This window comes from Eptatretus burgeri, chromosome 2 (genome assembly GCF_056783735.1).
Source record: "Eptatretus burgeri isolate ZD-2024b chromosome 2, Ebu_testis_v1, whole genome shotgun sequence".
NCBI lineage: Eukaryota > Metazoa > Chordata > Myxini > Myxiniformes > Myxinidae > Eptatretus > Eptatretus burgeri.
The window spans coordinates 45,550,615-45,566,616 of NC_140962.1; the positions used below are offsets into that span (position 1 = coordinate 45,550,615).

The following is a 16,002-nucleotide window of genomic DNA, read 5'->3' on the forward strand; positions in this document are numbered from 1 at the left end:
CCGTGAACGCCAATAACTCAACCATGTGACTTAGGGTCCTCCTTCTAATATCGGTTACCTAAAAATAATGATGTGACCTCATTACCGGGGGACACACCCTCAGTACACCTTGTCCGAACCGGATCACCTTACCGGATCAGATGCAGCCGAGCGACTGCCAAGGACGTACCGGCTAAAAGGAACGAATTGTTGGGAATAAAGTCCCAGCGAGGCTAGGATATGGACCATGCTGGATCAATGAAAGAAAAGACAAAAACGAGCTGGGAACATTTCTGCATAAGGATTTATTAGAGGCTGGCGAGGAAAAATATGTGGCACAATTAATAGAGTTTATTGTTTTGTGGAAGTAGAGACAGAAAGAAAAGTGTGGTGCAGCAATTAAACAAGCAACTTGCAAAAGTAGACACAGAGCAGACCTATCCCGATATAATTCTTCTGCAATCAACTTAGCGCTCGAACAGGCGCCATGACACACACACATATATATATATATATATATATATATATATATATATATATATATATATATATATATATATATATATATATATATATATATATATATACATACATACATACACACACACACACACACACACACACACACACACACACACACACACACACACACACACACACACACACACACACACACACACACACACACACACACACACACACACACACAGCCGATGAAGAAGAGATAATGAGCAAAAATATGAGGAGATGAGGCTACCGGTCTCGTAATATCTTGCACGATCGACTGACTGCGCCACCCAGTTAGTTTTAGGGAGATACTCCGCTGAACGATCCCTCCTTGATAGTTTGTGCGTCTCCTGCTTGGCTGTCCAGAGAAGGGGCGTGTCTGTCAGGTGTGAGGGAGGGACTTTGGGTGGATCCAGTGGCGAGTGGCTGGAGAAAGCGGAGTCGAGAGCGAGTGGGCGGAGTGCCAGCAGCAGGCGGATGGGTGGAGAAGGCCGGGTCGAGAGCGAGTGGGTGGAGGAGAAGATGGGGCACACAGACACCGATCCAAAGCCAGCAAGGAAGATGAGGATGACCACGACTCCCCCAGACGGCTTTACGCTCGGTCCTTTATAGACCCTGCGGTGCAGGGCAGGGCGACGACCCAAAGTGATGTCACCTGAATCAGGCGCCCTCATTGGGCCCTGGCCGTGTGCTGCCTGGCTCCCATGGCCGGAAGCGGTCCCATTATTACATCCGGCAAGAGATCGCGATCTAATAATATCAATCGGGTTTCGCCCTGCGCACACGATAACAGAATCAGGTGGACGTGAGTGCTGGCCGAGTGCTTAATGGTGGATCCACGTGCACTGTACGGAACGTGCTCGAAGGCAGACCCGTGCACCGATTGCGACACTTTATCATCCTACAGAGCAGGGCACGAATGGCACACATCTTGGTCTCGTCTGTGCATGGGTTTGCCGTAACATCTTAACTTCGATCCTCGCTGGCGGCCGCGGGTGTTTCCCGCGAATGGGAACACCTTCTTGCTCTCCGGTTGGTGAAGCCGCGATCAGGCAGGGGCATGTTTTACAGCTCGGGCCACATGGCACATCATGGAGCAGGCACATTGACCAGCGCTAGCTGGGGGTGCCTGGGCGGGCATGCGGGGCCGACATGACCCTCGGCCGGTCGTCGGGACACAGTCCGGGAGTTCGTGCAAGGCAATTCACGTCACGGAGTTCGGTGCGGGGCGATGCATAATATGTCGTGAGGTCGGAGCGAGACAATTCCACAGCTTGGGGCCATCTTGCCGGAAGTGGAGTGGAGTCTCTTCCGGCCATCGCTGCCGCGCCGCGTGGGGGCCCCGCACCCCACACCACAAGGTTTATAAAAGGCAGATGGCAAAGCCGTTTTCCCTCTCTCATGCGCTGGATCTCCAAGTCGCCTTCTCCTCCCATTCGCCTGTGACTCCGCCTTCTTCACCCGCCGTCATTGCCACGACTCCGCGTTCACTTATCCGCACTTCTCTGCCCACACGTCGCTGACTCCACCCACCCACCTGTTCCCGTCTACCACTCCACCCACTCGCTCTCGACTCGGCCTTCACCACCCATTCTGCTCTCGACTCGGCCTTCTCCACCCATTCCGCTCTCGACTCGGCCTTCTCCACCCATTCCGCTCTCGACTCGGCCTTCTCCACCCATTCCGCTCTCGACTCGGCCTTCTCCACCCATTCCGCTCTCGACTCGGCCTTCTCCACCCATTCCGCTCTCGACTCGGCCTTCTCCACCCATTCCGCTCTCGACTCGGCCTTCTCCACCCATTCCGCTCTCGACTCGGCCTTCTCCACCCATTCCGCTCTCGACTCGGCCTTCTCCACCCATTCCGCTCTCGACTCGGCCTTCTCCACCCATTCCGCTCTCGACTCGGCCTTCTCCACCCATTCCGCTCTCGACTCGGCCTTCTCCACCCATTCCGCTCTCGACTCGGCCTTCTCCACCCATTCCGCTCTCGACTCGGCCTTCTCCACCCATTCCGCTCTCGACTCTGCCTTCTCCACCCATTCCGCTCTCGACTCGGCCTTCTCCACCCATTCCGCTCTCGACTCGGCCTTCTCCACCCATTCCGCTCTCGACTCGGCCTTCTCCACCCATTCCGCTCTCGACTCGGCCTTCTCCACCCATTCCGCTCTCGACTCGGCCTTCTCCACCCATTCCGCTCTCGACTCGGCCTTCTCCACCCATTCCGCTCTCGACTCGGCCTTCTCCACCCATTCCGCTCTCGACTCGGCCTTCTCCACCCATTCCGCTCTCGACTCGGCCTTCTCCACCCATTCCGCTCTCGACTCGGCCTTCTCCACCCATTCCGCTCTCGACTCGGCCTTCTCCACCCATTCCGCTCTCGACTCGGCCTTCTCCACCCATTCCGCTCTCGACTCGGCCTTCTCCACCCATTCCGCTCTCGACTCGGCCTTCTCCACCCATTCCGCTCTCGACTCGGCCTTCTCCACCCATTCCGCTCTCGACTCGGCCTTCTCCACCCATTCCGCTCTCGACTCGGCCTTCTCCACCCATTCCGCTCTCGACTCGGCCTTCTCCACCCATTCCGCTCTCGACTCGGCCTTCTCCGCCCATTCCGCTCTCGACTCGGGCTTCTCCGCCCATTCCGCTCTCGACTCGGGCTTCTCCGCCCATTCCGCTCTCGACTCGGGCTTCTCCGCCCATTCCGCTCTCGACTCGGGGCTTCTCCGCCCATTCCGCTCTCGACTCGGGGCTTCTCCGCCCATTCCGCTCTCGACTCGGGGCTTCTCCGCCCATTCCGCTCTCGACTCGGGGCTTCTCCGCCCATTCCGCTCTCGACTCGGGGCTTCTCCGCCCATTCCGCTCTCGACTCGGCCTTCTCCGCCCATTCCGCTCTCGACTCGGCCTTCTCCGCCCATTCCGCTCTCGACTCGGCCTTCTCCGCCCATTCCGCTCTCGACTCGGCCTTCTCCGCCCATTCCGCTCTCGACTCGGCGCTTCTCCGCCCATTCCGCTCTCGACTCGGCGCTTCTCCGCCCATTCCGCTCTCGACTCGGCCTTCTCCGCCCATTCCGCTCTCGACTCGGGGCTTCTCCGCCCATTCCGCTCTCGACTCGGGGCTTCTCCGCCCATTCCGCTCTCGACTCGGGGCTTCTCCGCCCATTCCGCTCTCGACTCGGGGCTTCTCCGCCCATTCCGCTCTCGACTCGGCCTTCTCCACCCATTCCGCTCTCGACTCGGGCCTTCTCCACCCATTCCGCTCTCGACTCGGCCTTCTCCACCCATTCCGCTCTCGACTCGGCCTTCTCCACCCATTCCGCTCTCGACTCGGCCTTCTCCACCCATTCCGCTCTCGACTCGGCCTTCTCCACCCATTCCGCTCTCGACTCGGCCTTCTCCACCCATTCCGCTCTCGACTCGGCCTTCTCCACCCATTCCGCTCTCGACTCGGGGCTTCTCCGCCCATTCCGCTCTCGACTCGGCCTTCTCCGCCCATTCCGCTCTCGACTCGGCCTTCTCCGCCCATTCCGCTCTCGACTCGGCCTTCTCCGCCCATTCCGCTCTCGACTCGGCCTTCTCCGCCCATTCCGCTCTCGACTCGGCCTTCTCCGCCCATTCCGCTCTCGACTCGGGCTTCTCCGCCCATTCCGCTCTCGACTCGGGCTTCTCCGCCCATTCCGCTCTCGACTCGGGCTTCTCCGCCCATTCCGCTCTCGACTCGGGCTTCTCCGCCCATTCCGCTCTCGACTCGGGCTTCTCCGCCCATTCCGCTCTCGACTCGGGGCTTCTCCACCCATTCCGCTCTCGACTCGGCCTTCTCCACCCATTCCGCTCTCGACTCGGGCCTTCTCCACCCATTCCGCTCTCGACTCGGCCTTCTCCACCCATTCCGCTCTCGACTCGGGCCTTCTCCACCCATTCCGCTCTCGACTCGGGCCTTCTCCACCCATTCCGCTCTCGACTCGGCCTTCTCCACCCATTCCGCTCTCGACTCGGCCTTCTCCACCCATTCCGCTCTCGACTCGGCCTTCTCCACCCATTCCGCTCTCGACTCGGCCTTCTCCACCCATTCCGCTCTCGACTCGGCCTTCTCCACCCATTCCGCTCTCGACTCGGGCCTTCTCCACCCATTCCGCTCTCGACTCGGCCTTCTCCACCCATTCCGCTCTCGACTCGGCCTTCTCCACCCATTCCGCTCTCGACTCGGCCTTCTCCACCCATTCCGCTCTCGACTCGGCCTTCTCCACCCATTCCGCTCTCGACTCTCGGCCTTCTCCACCCATCCCGCTCTCGACTCGGCCTTCTCCACCCATTCCGCTCTCGACTCGGCCTTCTCCACCCATTCCGCTCTCGACTCGGCCTTCTCCACCCATTCCGCTCTCGACTCGGCCTTCTCCACCCATTCCGCTCTCGACTCGGCCTTCTCCACCCATTCCGCTCTCGACTCGGCCTTCTCCACCCATTCCGCTCTCGACTCGGCCTTCTCCACCCATTCCGCTCTCGACTCGGCCTTCTCCACCCATTCCGCTCTCGACTCGGCCTTCTCCACCCATTCCGCTCTCGACTCGGCCTTCTCCACCCATTCCGCTCTCGACTCGGCCTTCTCCACCCATTCCGCTCTCGACTCGGCCTTCTCCACCCATTCCGCTCTCGACTCGGCCTTCTCCACCCATTCCGCTCTCGACTCGGCCTTCTCCACCCATTCCGCTCTCGACTCGGCCTTCTCCACCCATTCCGCTCTCGACTCGGCCTTCTCCACCCATTCCGCTCTCGACTCGGGCCTTCTCCACCCATTCCGCTCTCGACTCGGCCTTCTCCACCCATTCCGCTCTCGACTCGGCCTTCTCCACCCATTCCGCTCTCGACTCGGCCTTCTCCACCCATTCCGCTCTCGACTCGGCCTTCTCCACCCATTCCGCTCTCGACTCGGCCTTCTCCACCCATTCCGCTCTCGACTCGGCCTTCTCCACCCATTCCGCTCTCGACTCGGCCTTCTCCACCCATTCCGCTCTCGACTCGGCCTTCTCCACCCATTCCGCTCTCGACTCGGCCTTCTCCACCCATTCCGCTCTCGACTCGGCCTTCTCCACCCATTCCGCTCTCGACTCGGCCTTCTCCACCCATTCCGCTCTCGACTCGGCCTTCTCCACCCATTCCGCTCTCGACTCGGCCTTCTCCACCCATTCCGCTCTCGACTCGGCCTTCTCCACCCATTCCGCTCTCGACTCGGCCTTCTCCACCCATTCCGCTCTCGACTCGGCCTTCTCCACCCATTCCGCTCTCGACTCGGCCTTCTCCACCCATTCCGCTCTCGACTCGGCCTTCTCCACCCATTCCGCTCTCGACTCGGCCTTCTCCACCCATTCCGCTCTCGACTCGGGCCTTCTCCACCCATTCCGCTCTCGACTCGGGCCTTCTCCACCCATTCCGCTCTCGACTCGGCCTTCTCCACCCATTCCGCTCTCGACTCGGGCCTCCTCCACCCCTTCCGCTCTCGACTCGGCCTACTCCACCCATTCCGCTCTCGACTCGGCCTTCTCCACCCATTCCGCTCTCGACTCGGCCTTCTCCACCCATTCCGCTCTCGACTCGGGCCTTCTCCACCCATTCCGCTCTCGACTCGGCCTTCTCCACCCATTCCGCTCTCGACTCGGCCTTCTCCACCCATTCCGCTCTCGACTCGGCCTTCTCCACCCATTCCGCTCTCGACTCGGCCTTCTCCACCCATTCCGCTCTCGACTCGGGCCTTCTCCACCCATTCCGCTCTCGACTCGGCCTTCTCCACCCATTCCGCTCTCGACTCGGCCTTCTCCACCCATTCCGCTCTCGACTCGGGCCTTCTCCACCCATTCCGCTCTCGACTCGGCCTTCTCCACCCATTCCGCTCTCGACTCGGCCTTCTCCACCCATTCCGCTCTCGACTCGGCCTTCTCCACCCATTCCGCTCTCGACTCGGGCCTTCTCCACCCATTCCGCTCTCGACTCGGCCTTCTCCACCCATTCCGCTCTCGACTCGGGCCTTCTCCACCCATTCCGCTCTCGACTCGGCCTTCTCCACCCATTCCGCTCTCGACTCGGCCTTCTCCACCCATTCCGCTCTCGACTCGGCCTTCTCCACCCATTCCGCTCTCGACTCGGCCTTCTCCACCCATTCCGCTCTCGACTCGGCCTTCTCCACCCATTCCGCTCTCGACTCGGCCTTCTCCACCCATTCCGCTCTCGACTCGGCCTTCTCCACCCATTCCGCTCTCGACTCGGCCTTCTCCACCCATTCCGCTCTCGACTCGGCCTTCTCCACCCATTCCGCTCTCGACTCGGCCTTCTCCACCCATTCCGCTCTCGACTCGGCCTTCTCCACCCATTCCGCTCTCGACTCGGCCTTCTCCACCCATTCCGCTCTCGACTCGGCCTTCTCCACCCATTCCGCTCTCGACTCGGCCTTCTCCACCCATTCCGCTCTCGACTCGGCCTTCTCCACCCATTCCGCTCTCGACTCGGCCTTCTCCACCCATTCCGCTCTCGACTCGGCCTTCTCCACCCATTCCGCTCTCGACTCGGCCTTCTCCACCCATTCCGCTCTCGACTCGGCCTTCTCCACCCATTCCGCTCTCGACTCGGCCTTCTCCACCCATTCCGCTCTCGACTCGGCCTTCTCCACCCATTCCGCTCTCGACTCGGCCTTCTCCACCCATTCCGCTCTCGACTCGGCCTTCTCCACCCATTCCGCTCTCGACTCGGCCTTCTCCACCCATTCCGCTCTCGACTCGGCCTTCTCCACCCATTCCGCTCTCGACTCGGCCTTCTCCACCCATTCCGCTCTCGACTCGGCCTTCTCCACCCATTCCGCTCTCGACTCGGCCTTCTCCACCCATTCCGCTCTCGACTCGGCCTTCTCCACCCATTCCGCTCTCGACTCGGCCTTCTCCACCCATTCCGCTCTCGACTCGGCCTTCTCCACCCATTCCGCTCTCGACTCGGCCTTCTCCACCCATTCCGCTCTCGACTCGGCCTTCTCCACCCATTCCGCTCTCGACTCGGCCTTCTCCACCCATTCCGCTCTCGACTCGGCCTTCTCCACCCATTCCGCTCTCGACTCGGCCTTCTCCACCCATTCCGCTCTCGACTCGGCCTTCTCCACCCATTCCGCTCTCGACTCGGCCTTCTCCACCCATTCCGCTCTCGACTCGGCCTTCTCCACCCATTCCGCTCTCGACTCGGCCTTCTCCACCCATTCCGCTCTCGACTCGGCCTTCTCCACCCATTCCGCTCTCGACTCGGCCTTCTCCACCCATTCCGCTCTCGACTCGGCCTTCTCCACCCATTCCGCTCTCGACTCGGCCTTCTCCACCCATTCCGCTCTCGACTCGGCCTTCTCCACCCATTCCGCTCTCGACTCGGCCTTCTCCACCCATTCCGCTCTCGACTCGGCCTTCTCCACCCATTCCGCTCTCGACTCGGCCTTCTCCACCCATTCCGCTCTCGACTCGGCCTTCTCCACCCATTCCGCTCTCGACTCGGCCTTCTCCACCCATTCCGCTCTCGACTCGGCCTTCTCCACCCATTCCGCTCTCGACTCGGCCTTCTCCACCCATTCCGCTCTCGACTCGGCCTTCTCCACCCATTCCGCTCTCGACTCGGCCTTCTCCACCCATTCCGCTCTCGACTCGGCCTTCTCCACCCATTCCGCTCTCGACTCGGCCTTCTCCACCCATTCCGCTCTCGACTCGGCCTTCTCCACCCATTCCGCTCTCGACTCGGCCTTCTCCACCCATTCCGCTCTCGACTCGGCCTTCTCCACCCATTCCGCTCTCGACTCGGCCTTCTCCACCCATTCCGCTCTCGACTCGGCCTTCTCCACCCATTCCGCTCTCGACTCGGCCTTCTCCACCCATTCCGCTCTCGACTCCGCCTTCTCCACCAAAGTTCCTTCCTTCACGCCCAAACGCTCGCGTCTCATTCTCTTGACCGACACTAGCTGCACGAAGCAAGAAATGGCATGCCAGCTGTCAGGGAGGTATTGCCCAGCAGAGCATCCCCCCAAAACGTGTTGGTGGCGCGATCGGGCAATCGTGCAAGGTATTCAGAGACCATTAGCCTCAGCTCCTCTCCTCCTTTTTCTCTTCATTAACTCTGTGCGTGCGCGCGTGTGCGTGCGGGCGTTGTTCGTTATATCTGAAGTTTTGCAAAATGTAAAAATATCAGAGGAGTGTGCAGACAAGTATCACACCAACAACTTGTGTTGTCGCACTTATTCTAGGTGGAGGAACCTGAAGTTGACACAGCTGCCCCGTTCCGACAGAAGCCATTTTGCAAATACAGTGGTCACACTGCAGATTTACTCGATCTCTCTTGGTCCAAGGTATTGTTTTTTGTTTGTTTGTTTTTAAATAATGCAGGTAGACCACTTCTGTTTTCTGTATTCAGTCTTATTCATGGACGTACTTTCCATTTGCTTTTCAGGTGAGACTATGAATGTATGAAAAGCTTCTGCGATCGTCCTTTATTTATTTGTTTGTTTGTTTATTTATCCTTTTTATTTTTTGGTGTGGATTGTATTAAAATAAATTTTTGAACATCTTGAATTGAATGTATGGACTGTGTGATGTCGAGTACAAAAATTGTATACCTCATTGGTTGAGATTTGTATCTCACACTCGTTACCTTACGCCATTTAGACGGTCATGATTGATGGTAAAATATTGTTACGGTTGTGGAAATTCACAGAACACCATTCAGGTTTCCCAGAGATCAGTTATGTCGATAAGTGTGTGTTCAGATTAGATTTCCCCACCGATGTCTAAAGGGATTTATTCGTGTAACCGGGCTGTGATCTTTGAGGTAGTATTATTCTTTTGCTCTCTTTATTATGGAACAACCGCATCTCAACAACCACAACCACATCTTGACAACCGCGCCATCTCCACCACAGCGCCAACCACGATATCTCCTCACCATCTCCTTGACAACACCTCCACAAACGAACAGCATCGCCTCACCTTCATCTCCATTGCGCCGCCATCTTTTCGCCAGCCACGGCGAATCCCAATGAACAGCATCTCCGAGACAGACGCGGGGACTCCCTCGTTGGGGCGGGAGCCGATGATTTCCACAACGTCCGCTCTCTCCGCGTTTGGCGACGAGATCGGATCAAAACACCAAAAGGGGCGGAGCCAGCGGGGGGTGAAAGGTTGAAGGTGGGAGATCAAACTCACCCCCCCCCCTCCCGGACCCCATAAAAGACGGGTGGGCTCGTAAAAGAGCATCAACTCTTAAAAGAGCAAAGGCCCGTTCGTTCCTCTGAGGCGTCATTGGATAGGCCCGATCGACCAGGCCGCACGGCAAGGCCCAGACCAACCGAGTCGCCATTACACCAACTACCGTGTTGTTGGAACATCGAGGGTCGCCCAGCGAGTCACCACGAGGGTGGCAGGTAACCAGCACGGTCTCAAGGAGCTGCTTCGGTCTCCACAGCTCCGCCAACATTAAAGGCCTATGGGCCCTGTTCTTACCCTTTCCTTTCCTGGGGTTTTCTTTGTATGAAAGTTGTGGCACCGTGTCTGCTAAGTAGAAATGTGGTTAAGTGATTGTGTACATTATAAATAGATACGGCTGCAGGTCTTTTGTTTGCTCGCGTCTTGTCCCTACCCCCATTCATTGCATACGTGCTTGTATATCTGCATTGCTTCATTGACTCCAGACGTGACAAATAAATGTCCTTGTTTGAATGTTCACCTGCTCGTTGTGTCCCCTTCCTCCATTGAGCTGCTGTAATTACGTATGGAATATTAACTGGCTTTTAATAGCCAATAAGATAGTCGGGTCCAATGGGGCCTCGCGATAATACACCCCTCGGCAAATCGCAAATGGAGCGAGCTGCTTAAGTGGCTCGTTTCCAAGCAGGTTCCGTTGAGGTACAATCTCTCGGGAGTCTGCCCGCGCGAATAATTAGGAAAATCGACCATTCGGCGATCGGACCCTGTAGCGCGGGTAGAGTATTGACAAAATTGTGGTGTGCTTTTAAAACACACCCGTAGTTGGATTTTGGCGTTGATCCGGAAAGCTACGACTGGATTGCCCATCCGGTGGGCGTGTGCGGCCGCGATTAGTTAAAAGCTGTCGCTCACACGCCGGCGTGGTGGAGATCCACAACAATATTTTCACCAAATATAGTCCTTCATTTGGCTATATGGTCTCTAAATTGTTACGCTGATGCAATGCCCTGCTTGGATAAGCACGAGGACAACAGTTTGTACAGAAGTAGGATTGAATTGCTTCACTCATAGAGCTCAGATTAAATGGCTCCATCGCAAGTGCATTACTACATTACTACATTACTGAGCTGTCTCTTTCAATCTGTATGTCAGAGAGAGGAAAAAAGATTTTGCAATCTTATCTGCAATATAATAGATTATTACGATATTTTGTTTTACCTTTGTCTTGCATGTATGAGCGGATTAGTGGTGGCTGGATAGCCTCGTTGCATTATCTTCACGCCAATGCTTGTTCCTTCGATTTTCATGGCTTTCCACACACTGTGGCAGAGGGACTATCTGCCCACAATTACTTCTTTTTCATGGAAGCATTCACGACTTGGCTTGAGTGCTCTGACCCCTCAACCATCAACTAGCAAGCATGCATACTGTCAAATATGCACAGCTTGATGACATCACAAGTTCAATGGGGGAATCACTTTTTGGTAATTGTAAAAGAGGAAAAAAAAATTTCAGTTCATTTTCAAAAACACTTTTGGCCTAAAAATACTCATTTGAATTTGATCCAATGAAGTGGTGGAGTGTCGTGGTCAAGACAGGGCATAAGCTTGGTACCATTGGACCTCACCCCTTCGAAAGGGAAGGATAAGAAGTTTGCTTGTTCCTCAATGCCAGCCAGCATAAAAAATTTCTAATATCTGTCATCTTGCTCCTCCATGAGACTAAATAGATGGAATATAAAGCATTCGTATCTTGTATTCTCTCCTGTGACTGTACAATACTGCTTGTGAAGAACCTAACATGTACTGTTGTATCTTTCCTTCACTTTGTGAAACAAACATCTCACCTCGGGGTGTTCATTTTTTTTCCTGGTGGTTCACTCTATAACTGCTGCCTGCTTCACGTTGTTTGTTGCACCTGTTGTCGACTTTGATACCCGTTCCCCCCTCCCCTCCCACCCTCCATCTTCTCACAGAACTACTTCCTGCTTTCTTCATCGATGGATAAGACTGTGCGCTTATGGCACATCTCACGGCGCGAGTGCCTTTGCTGCTTCCAGCACGTTGATTTTGTGACAGCCATTGCCTTCCACCCACGGGTAACTACCCACTAGCCACATTTGTGCACTCGTATAAATAAGGGATGACAGGTTATTGTGTGAGCTCATAACTACCAGAACTTTGTACTTGCTTACATTCGATGGAAAGAAAGAATTTATTGCCGTGAGAATTTATTTTGTCGAGTATAACAACGACTTCTCTTGTTTTCCTTCAGTCGTATGGACTTCACTGTCTGAACCACACCAGCTGGCATTGTGGTAATTGAAGTCGCCACTGATTTGAGAGTTAATAAAATGAGGCATCCAATTGGGCACTGGAGACTATATATTATTTCCAGTTTATATTGTTACAGTCGTATGTCTTCAAAAACCGTCATGCCACGTGGCTGGTATGAGATGAAAAGGTCTCCACTTCTGGAGAAGTTAATTTGTGCATACAATCGTTTCCAAACACAACCGTGGCGGGGCGCTAACAGGATAGCTGAGCGAAGCTTGTCGACTTATTGAGGCGCGTTTGCACGTATAGTACCTAATCTGCCCATCTAACAGATTCATAAACCAATTTACTAAGCGCAATGGAGGCCACTCATGATGACCACATGAGGTTTCATTAAAAAGAGGGGATTTATTCACAAGGAAATTGAGAAAGAGGAAGAAGGCACGGCCACGCAGTGGCGGTCACGATTCACAATTACTAAGTATATACAACGTTATCTCAATGTTTTGATTATCCAAGACAGATTGAAACATTATCAATGGTGATTCAACTTTTTGTATGATTATAATCAAACCCTTATCTATGCCTCATGTAACATTTGAATGTGATTAATTAATCTGAATTGCAACCTTTTCTTTTTTTTTTAAAGCATGGTTGGAAAGATAGATCAGTGTATTTGAATTCTCATTTGATAGTGTTTACAAAATGTCATTCTCAAGGCAGTGCATGCAAAATATTTGAGGCACATCATAAGAAGTGACATTTATTTAGTGGTTTTGGTAATGTTGAACTGATGGCACATTGGCCATCAGTTGCATGTGCCCATCAGCATTTTGTGTCGTTTCTTTTTCGACCTCTGCCCTTCAGTTGCTTCCATAATAAAAGGTGTGAGGGCAGAAATTTGTTCTTTGAAGACCATTGTAAGACTTATAACTAAAGATACCGAACTGATTTGAACTGAATATGTGTGGCACGGTATCACACAATGATGTGGGTTTCACATTTCTTTGGTGTCAATTGCAATGGTATTGAAGTGTAAAGAAATATGATGCAAGTCTGTATGTCTGCATGCATTGGCACTGGTAGGACGATCGCTACTTCCTGAGCGGCTCACTTGATGGAAAACTTCGCTTGTGGAACATACCTGAGAAGAAGGTAGCGCTGTGGAACGAGGTAGATGGCAGTACAAAACTGATCACTGCTGCCAATTTCTGTCAAAATGGACGCTTTGCCGTCATTGGTACCTACGACGGGCGATGCATCTTCTATGAGACAGAGGTACAATATGTCCTCAACCTTATATATTGTGATATCAAATCAATTCTCAAAATGATTTAAGACTTTTGAAGACTGGGAAAAGAGCGTAACATCTGCCTGAGATTAAGTATTGCACACCAAACCATATTAATTTGGTCAAGTTTTTTTTTTTTTAATTTTTTTTCCTGTTTACCACTTCAATCTAATGATTTAGTTTTCTCTGAATTGTGGAAAAACTGGAGAATTTTTTTTTTTTTTGTATACCTTGGTCGAGGCTCGTATGAGAGCTAACACACAACTCACAGCAAGGAGGCATGAGACAAGAGGGGCGGGAGTGGAAGGGACAAAACAGTGGGGAACAGACACATTAGGTGAACTGTGGAAGGGAGAGGGATGGGGATGGGACGGGGAACATGGCGAAGAGAAGATGGACATTTCAGGGACTTTCAGGAAGGAAAGCAGGAGAAATGAAGGAAGTGGGCTTGGGTGGATTATCGGGGGTAGAAAAGATCGAGGATTTGGATGGGGGAAGATAAGAGGTGGTGGTGAACAGCTGTTTTGAAAGCCTGGAGGGAAGAATGGGAAAGAATAGAGTGAGGAAGTTTATTCCAAAGGCGGGAAAAAAGAGGAATGAAAGAGTGAAGATGAGCAGTGATTCGTGATTTTGGTAGTTTTACCAGAAGGGGGTTGTTGGCGGACCTTGAGCGCCCTGTGGAAATGTGGTGGGGACAAATCGCAGAGAGAGCAGGGGGGGCAAGGCTGGAGAGGAGTCGGTAGAAGACAGAAAGACCACCGACCAACCTGCGGTGATTGAGTGAGAGGCCCAAAGACTCAGCTTCATTGCGGGAGATGCCGATGATCTTAAATGCCCTGGTTTCGACAGCGTGAAGCCGAGGCAGGAGCACCAGCCCAGAGGGGAGAGCAGTACTCCATCAGGCTACGGACAAAAGCTTTGTAAGTGGTCAGGAGCTCAAGAGGGCCGAGGAAGGACTTAGCACGACGGAGGATTCCCAGTCGGCGACTGGCTTTTGAGGCGAGGTTGGAAATGTGACTTTCCCAGGAAAGGTCATGGCAGATAGTGAGACCTAGAAGCTTGAAAGAAAAGACTTCTTTCAGAGGATTGTTGAGAAAGTGGATGGGGGGGTTTTGTAAACGGTCCTTTCGAAGAGACATAGTGAGAGTGTGAGATTTGTTTTTTTATATTCCTCAAACCTCCTCGAATAGCTTTGCACATCCTGGGGCACAACAACTCTTCCCCATTGTCGAAAATGCTGCTAAATTTGTGAATGACTGCTGCCGACTCAAGCTTGCCCCTGTTTATTTATTTATTTATTTATTTTTCTGCTTCAATGGTGAGATAAAACAGAAGGCTCATGATTGGTGTCAGAATGTGCATAACCTCTTCATTAGGCCATCTTTTCAGAAAAAAGTGTAGTTTCGGAAAATCCGTGTTCAAAACTGAAGGTAGTATCAACCATGACAACTGTCCAGCAGGTAAGGTTCAGGACCGACGTTTCATTAGCCGAGTAGTTTTCATCAGTGACTCTCATTTGAACAGCCATTGTGTTTCATTACACCCAGTGTCACTCGCAGGGCGATAATGAAAACGGCGTTTGGTGTCACATTCTGATAAATTGCAGTCGCATGACGCCATTTACCCCTTGAGAGGATATTTAACATCAGATGCACAATTCTGAATGAAGACCACTCTGTAGTCAAAATGTAAGACCTGAACCTTGCCTGCTGGGCAGCTCGCTGTACTAGTTGAGGAGGGTGTTGGAAGTTGGGGGGGGGGCGGAGGGGAGGTGGGTTTCTTTAGTTCAGATTTGAGAAATGTTATACTTTGTAGCGCATGCATTTTTTGTTGTTTGTTCATGGAATTATTGCATTTGAGTTGAATTGTGCATTTTTTTTTTTCTCATTTGATTCAAGCATCCTAAATACTTTAAAATTATTTGTGGTACCTTTGTCCACAAAACACCATTGGTTGTTCACCTCTCCCTCCAGCACCTGAAATATTTCACTCAAATTCACGTTCGTTCCACCCGTGGTCGCAATCGCGTCGGCCGTAAAATTACTGGCATTGAACCATTTTCGGCTGAGAGCAAGGTAAGGAGAAGCTGTCTTCTAATTTTCGGCACTTTTTATTCTTCGTCATTTACCACCTTTCTTTGGGGCACATTTATCTCCATATCCTCAATATTCTCTTCACATGCTGTCGCTATTTTTGTTTTCCTTGTTATGTTAAGCTGCATTAAGAATTGCATTCATTGTGGGATAAGGGGAGCTCATGAACTTTATCAACCCTTCATTAGGTCCTTGTGACATCCAATGACTCTCGTATCCGGCTTTATGACCTACGTGACCTTTCGCTGTCGATAAAGTACAAGGGCTGCCTCAACAACAGCAGTCAGATTCGAGCTGGATTCAGGTATATACATTTTGGGGAAGGGTTAGGGAAAGGTTAATAATGGGTTGGTGAATTTTGTAGTAGTGTGAAGTTTTAGGCATTTAACAGGCAGGCTTAAATTTCTGAGCTTGTACAATTGATCATACTGTATCACTTTGTCCAATACATGAGGCTGCAGACATAGGTTGTCTTGTAGGTTTCCATGTGACATAGTTGTAACATCATGAGAAAGATGTCGATTTTGGTTTTGTGCTTCCTTTCCAACTGTCCTCTTCTGCCCTGTATTAAATAGTCATGATTGCCAGTACATCATAAGTGGATCAGAAGACCGCTACATTTATTTGTGGAAGACCTATCACGAT

At 53.0% G+C, this 16,002-nt stretch overlaps 1 protein-coding gene across 1 annotated transcript in view; it reads left to right on the forward strand.

Moving 5' to 3' along the window:
- WDR44 (WD repeat domain 44) overlaps positions 1-16,002 on the forward strand; it is a 76,495-nt gene that overhangs the window by 46,784 nt on the left and 13,709 nt on the right. The window contains exons 13-18 of the mRNA XM_085869207.1: positions 8,743-8,844; positions 11,673-11,795; positions 13,060-13,251; positions 15,238-15,339; positions 15,546-15,661; positions 15,933-16,002. The exon at positions 15,933-16,002 is cut by the window's right edge and continues 58 nt beyond it. Coding sequence (XP_085725333.1) covers positions 8,743-8,844; positions 11,673-11,795; positions 13,060-13,251; positions 15,238-15,339; positions 15,546-15,661; positions 15,933-16,002 — 705 coding nt within the window. The remainder of the gene's footprint in view (positions 1-8,742; positions 8,845-11,672; positions 11,796-13,059; positions 13,252-15,237; positions 15,340-15,545; positions 15,662-15,932) is intronic.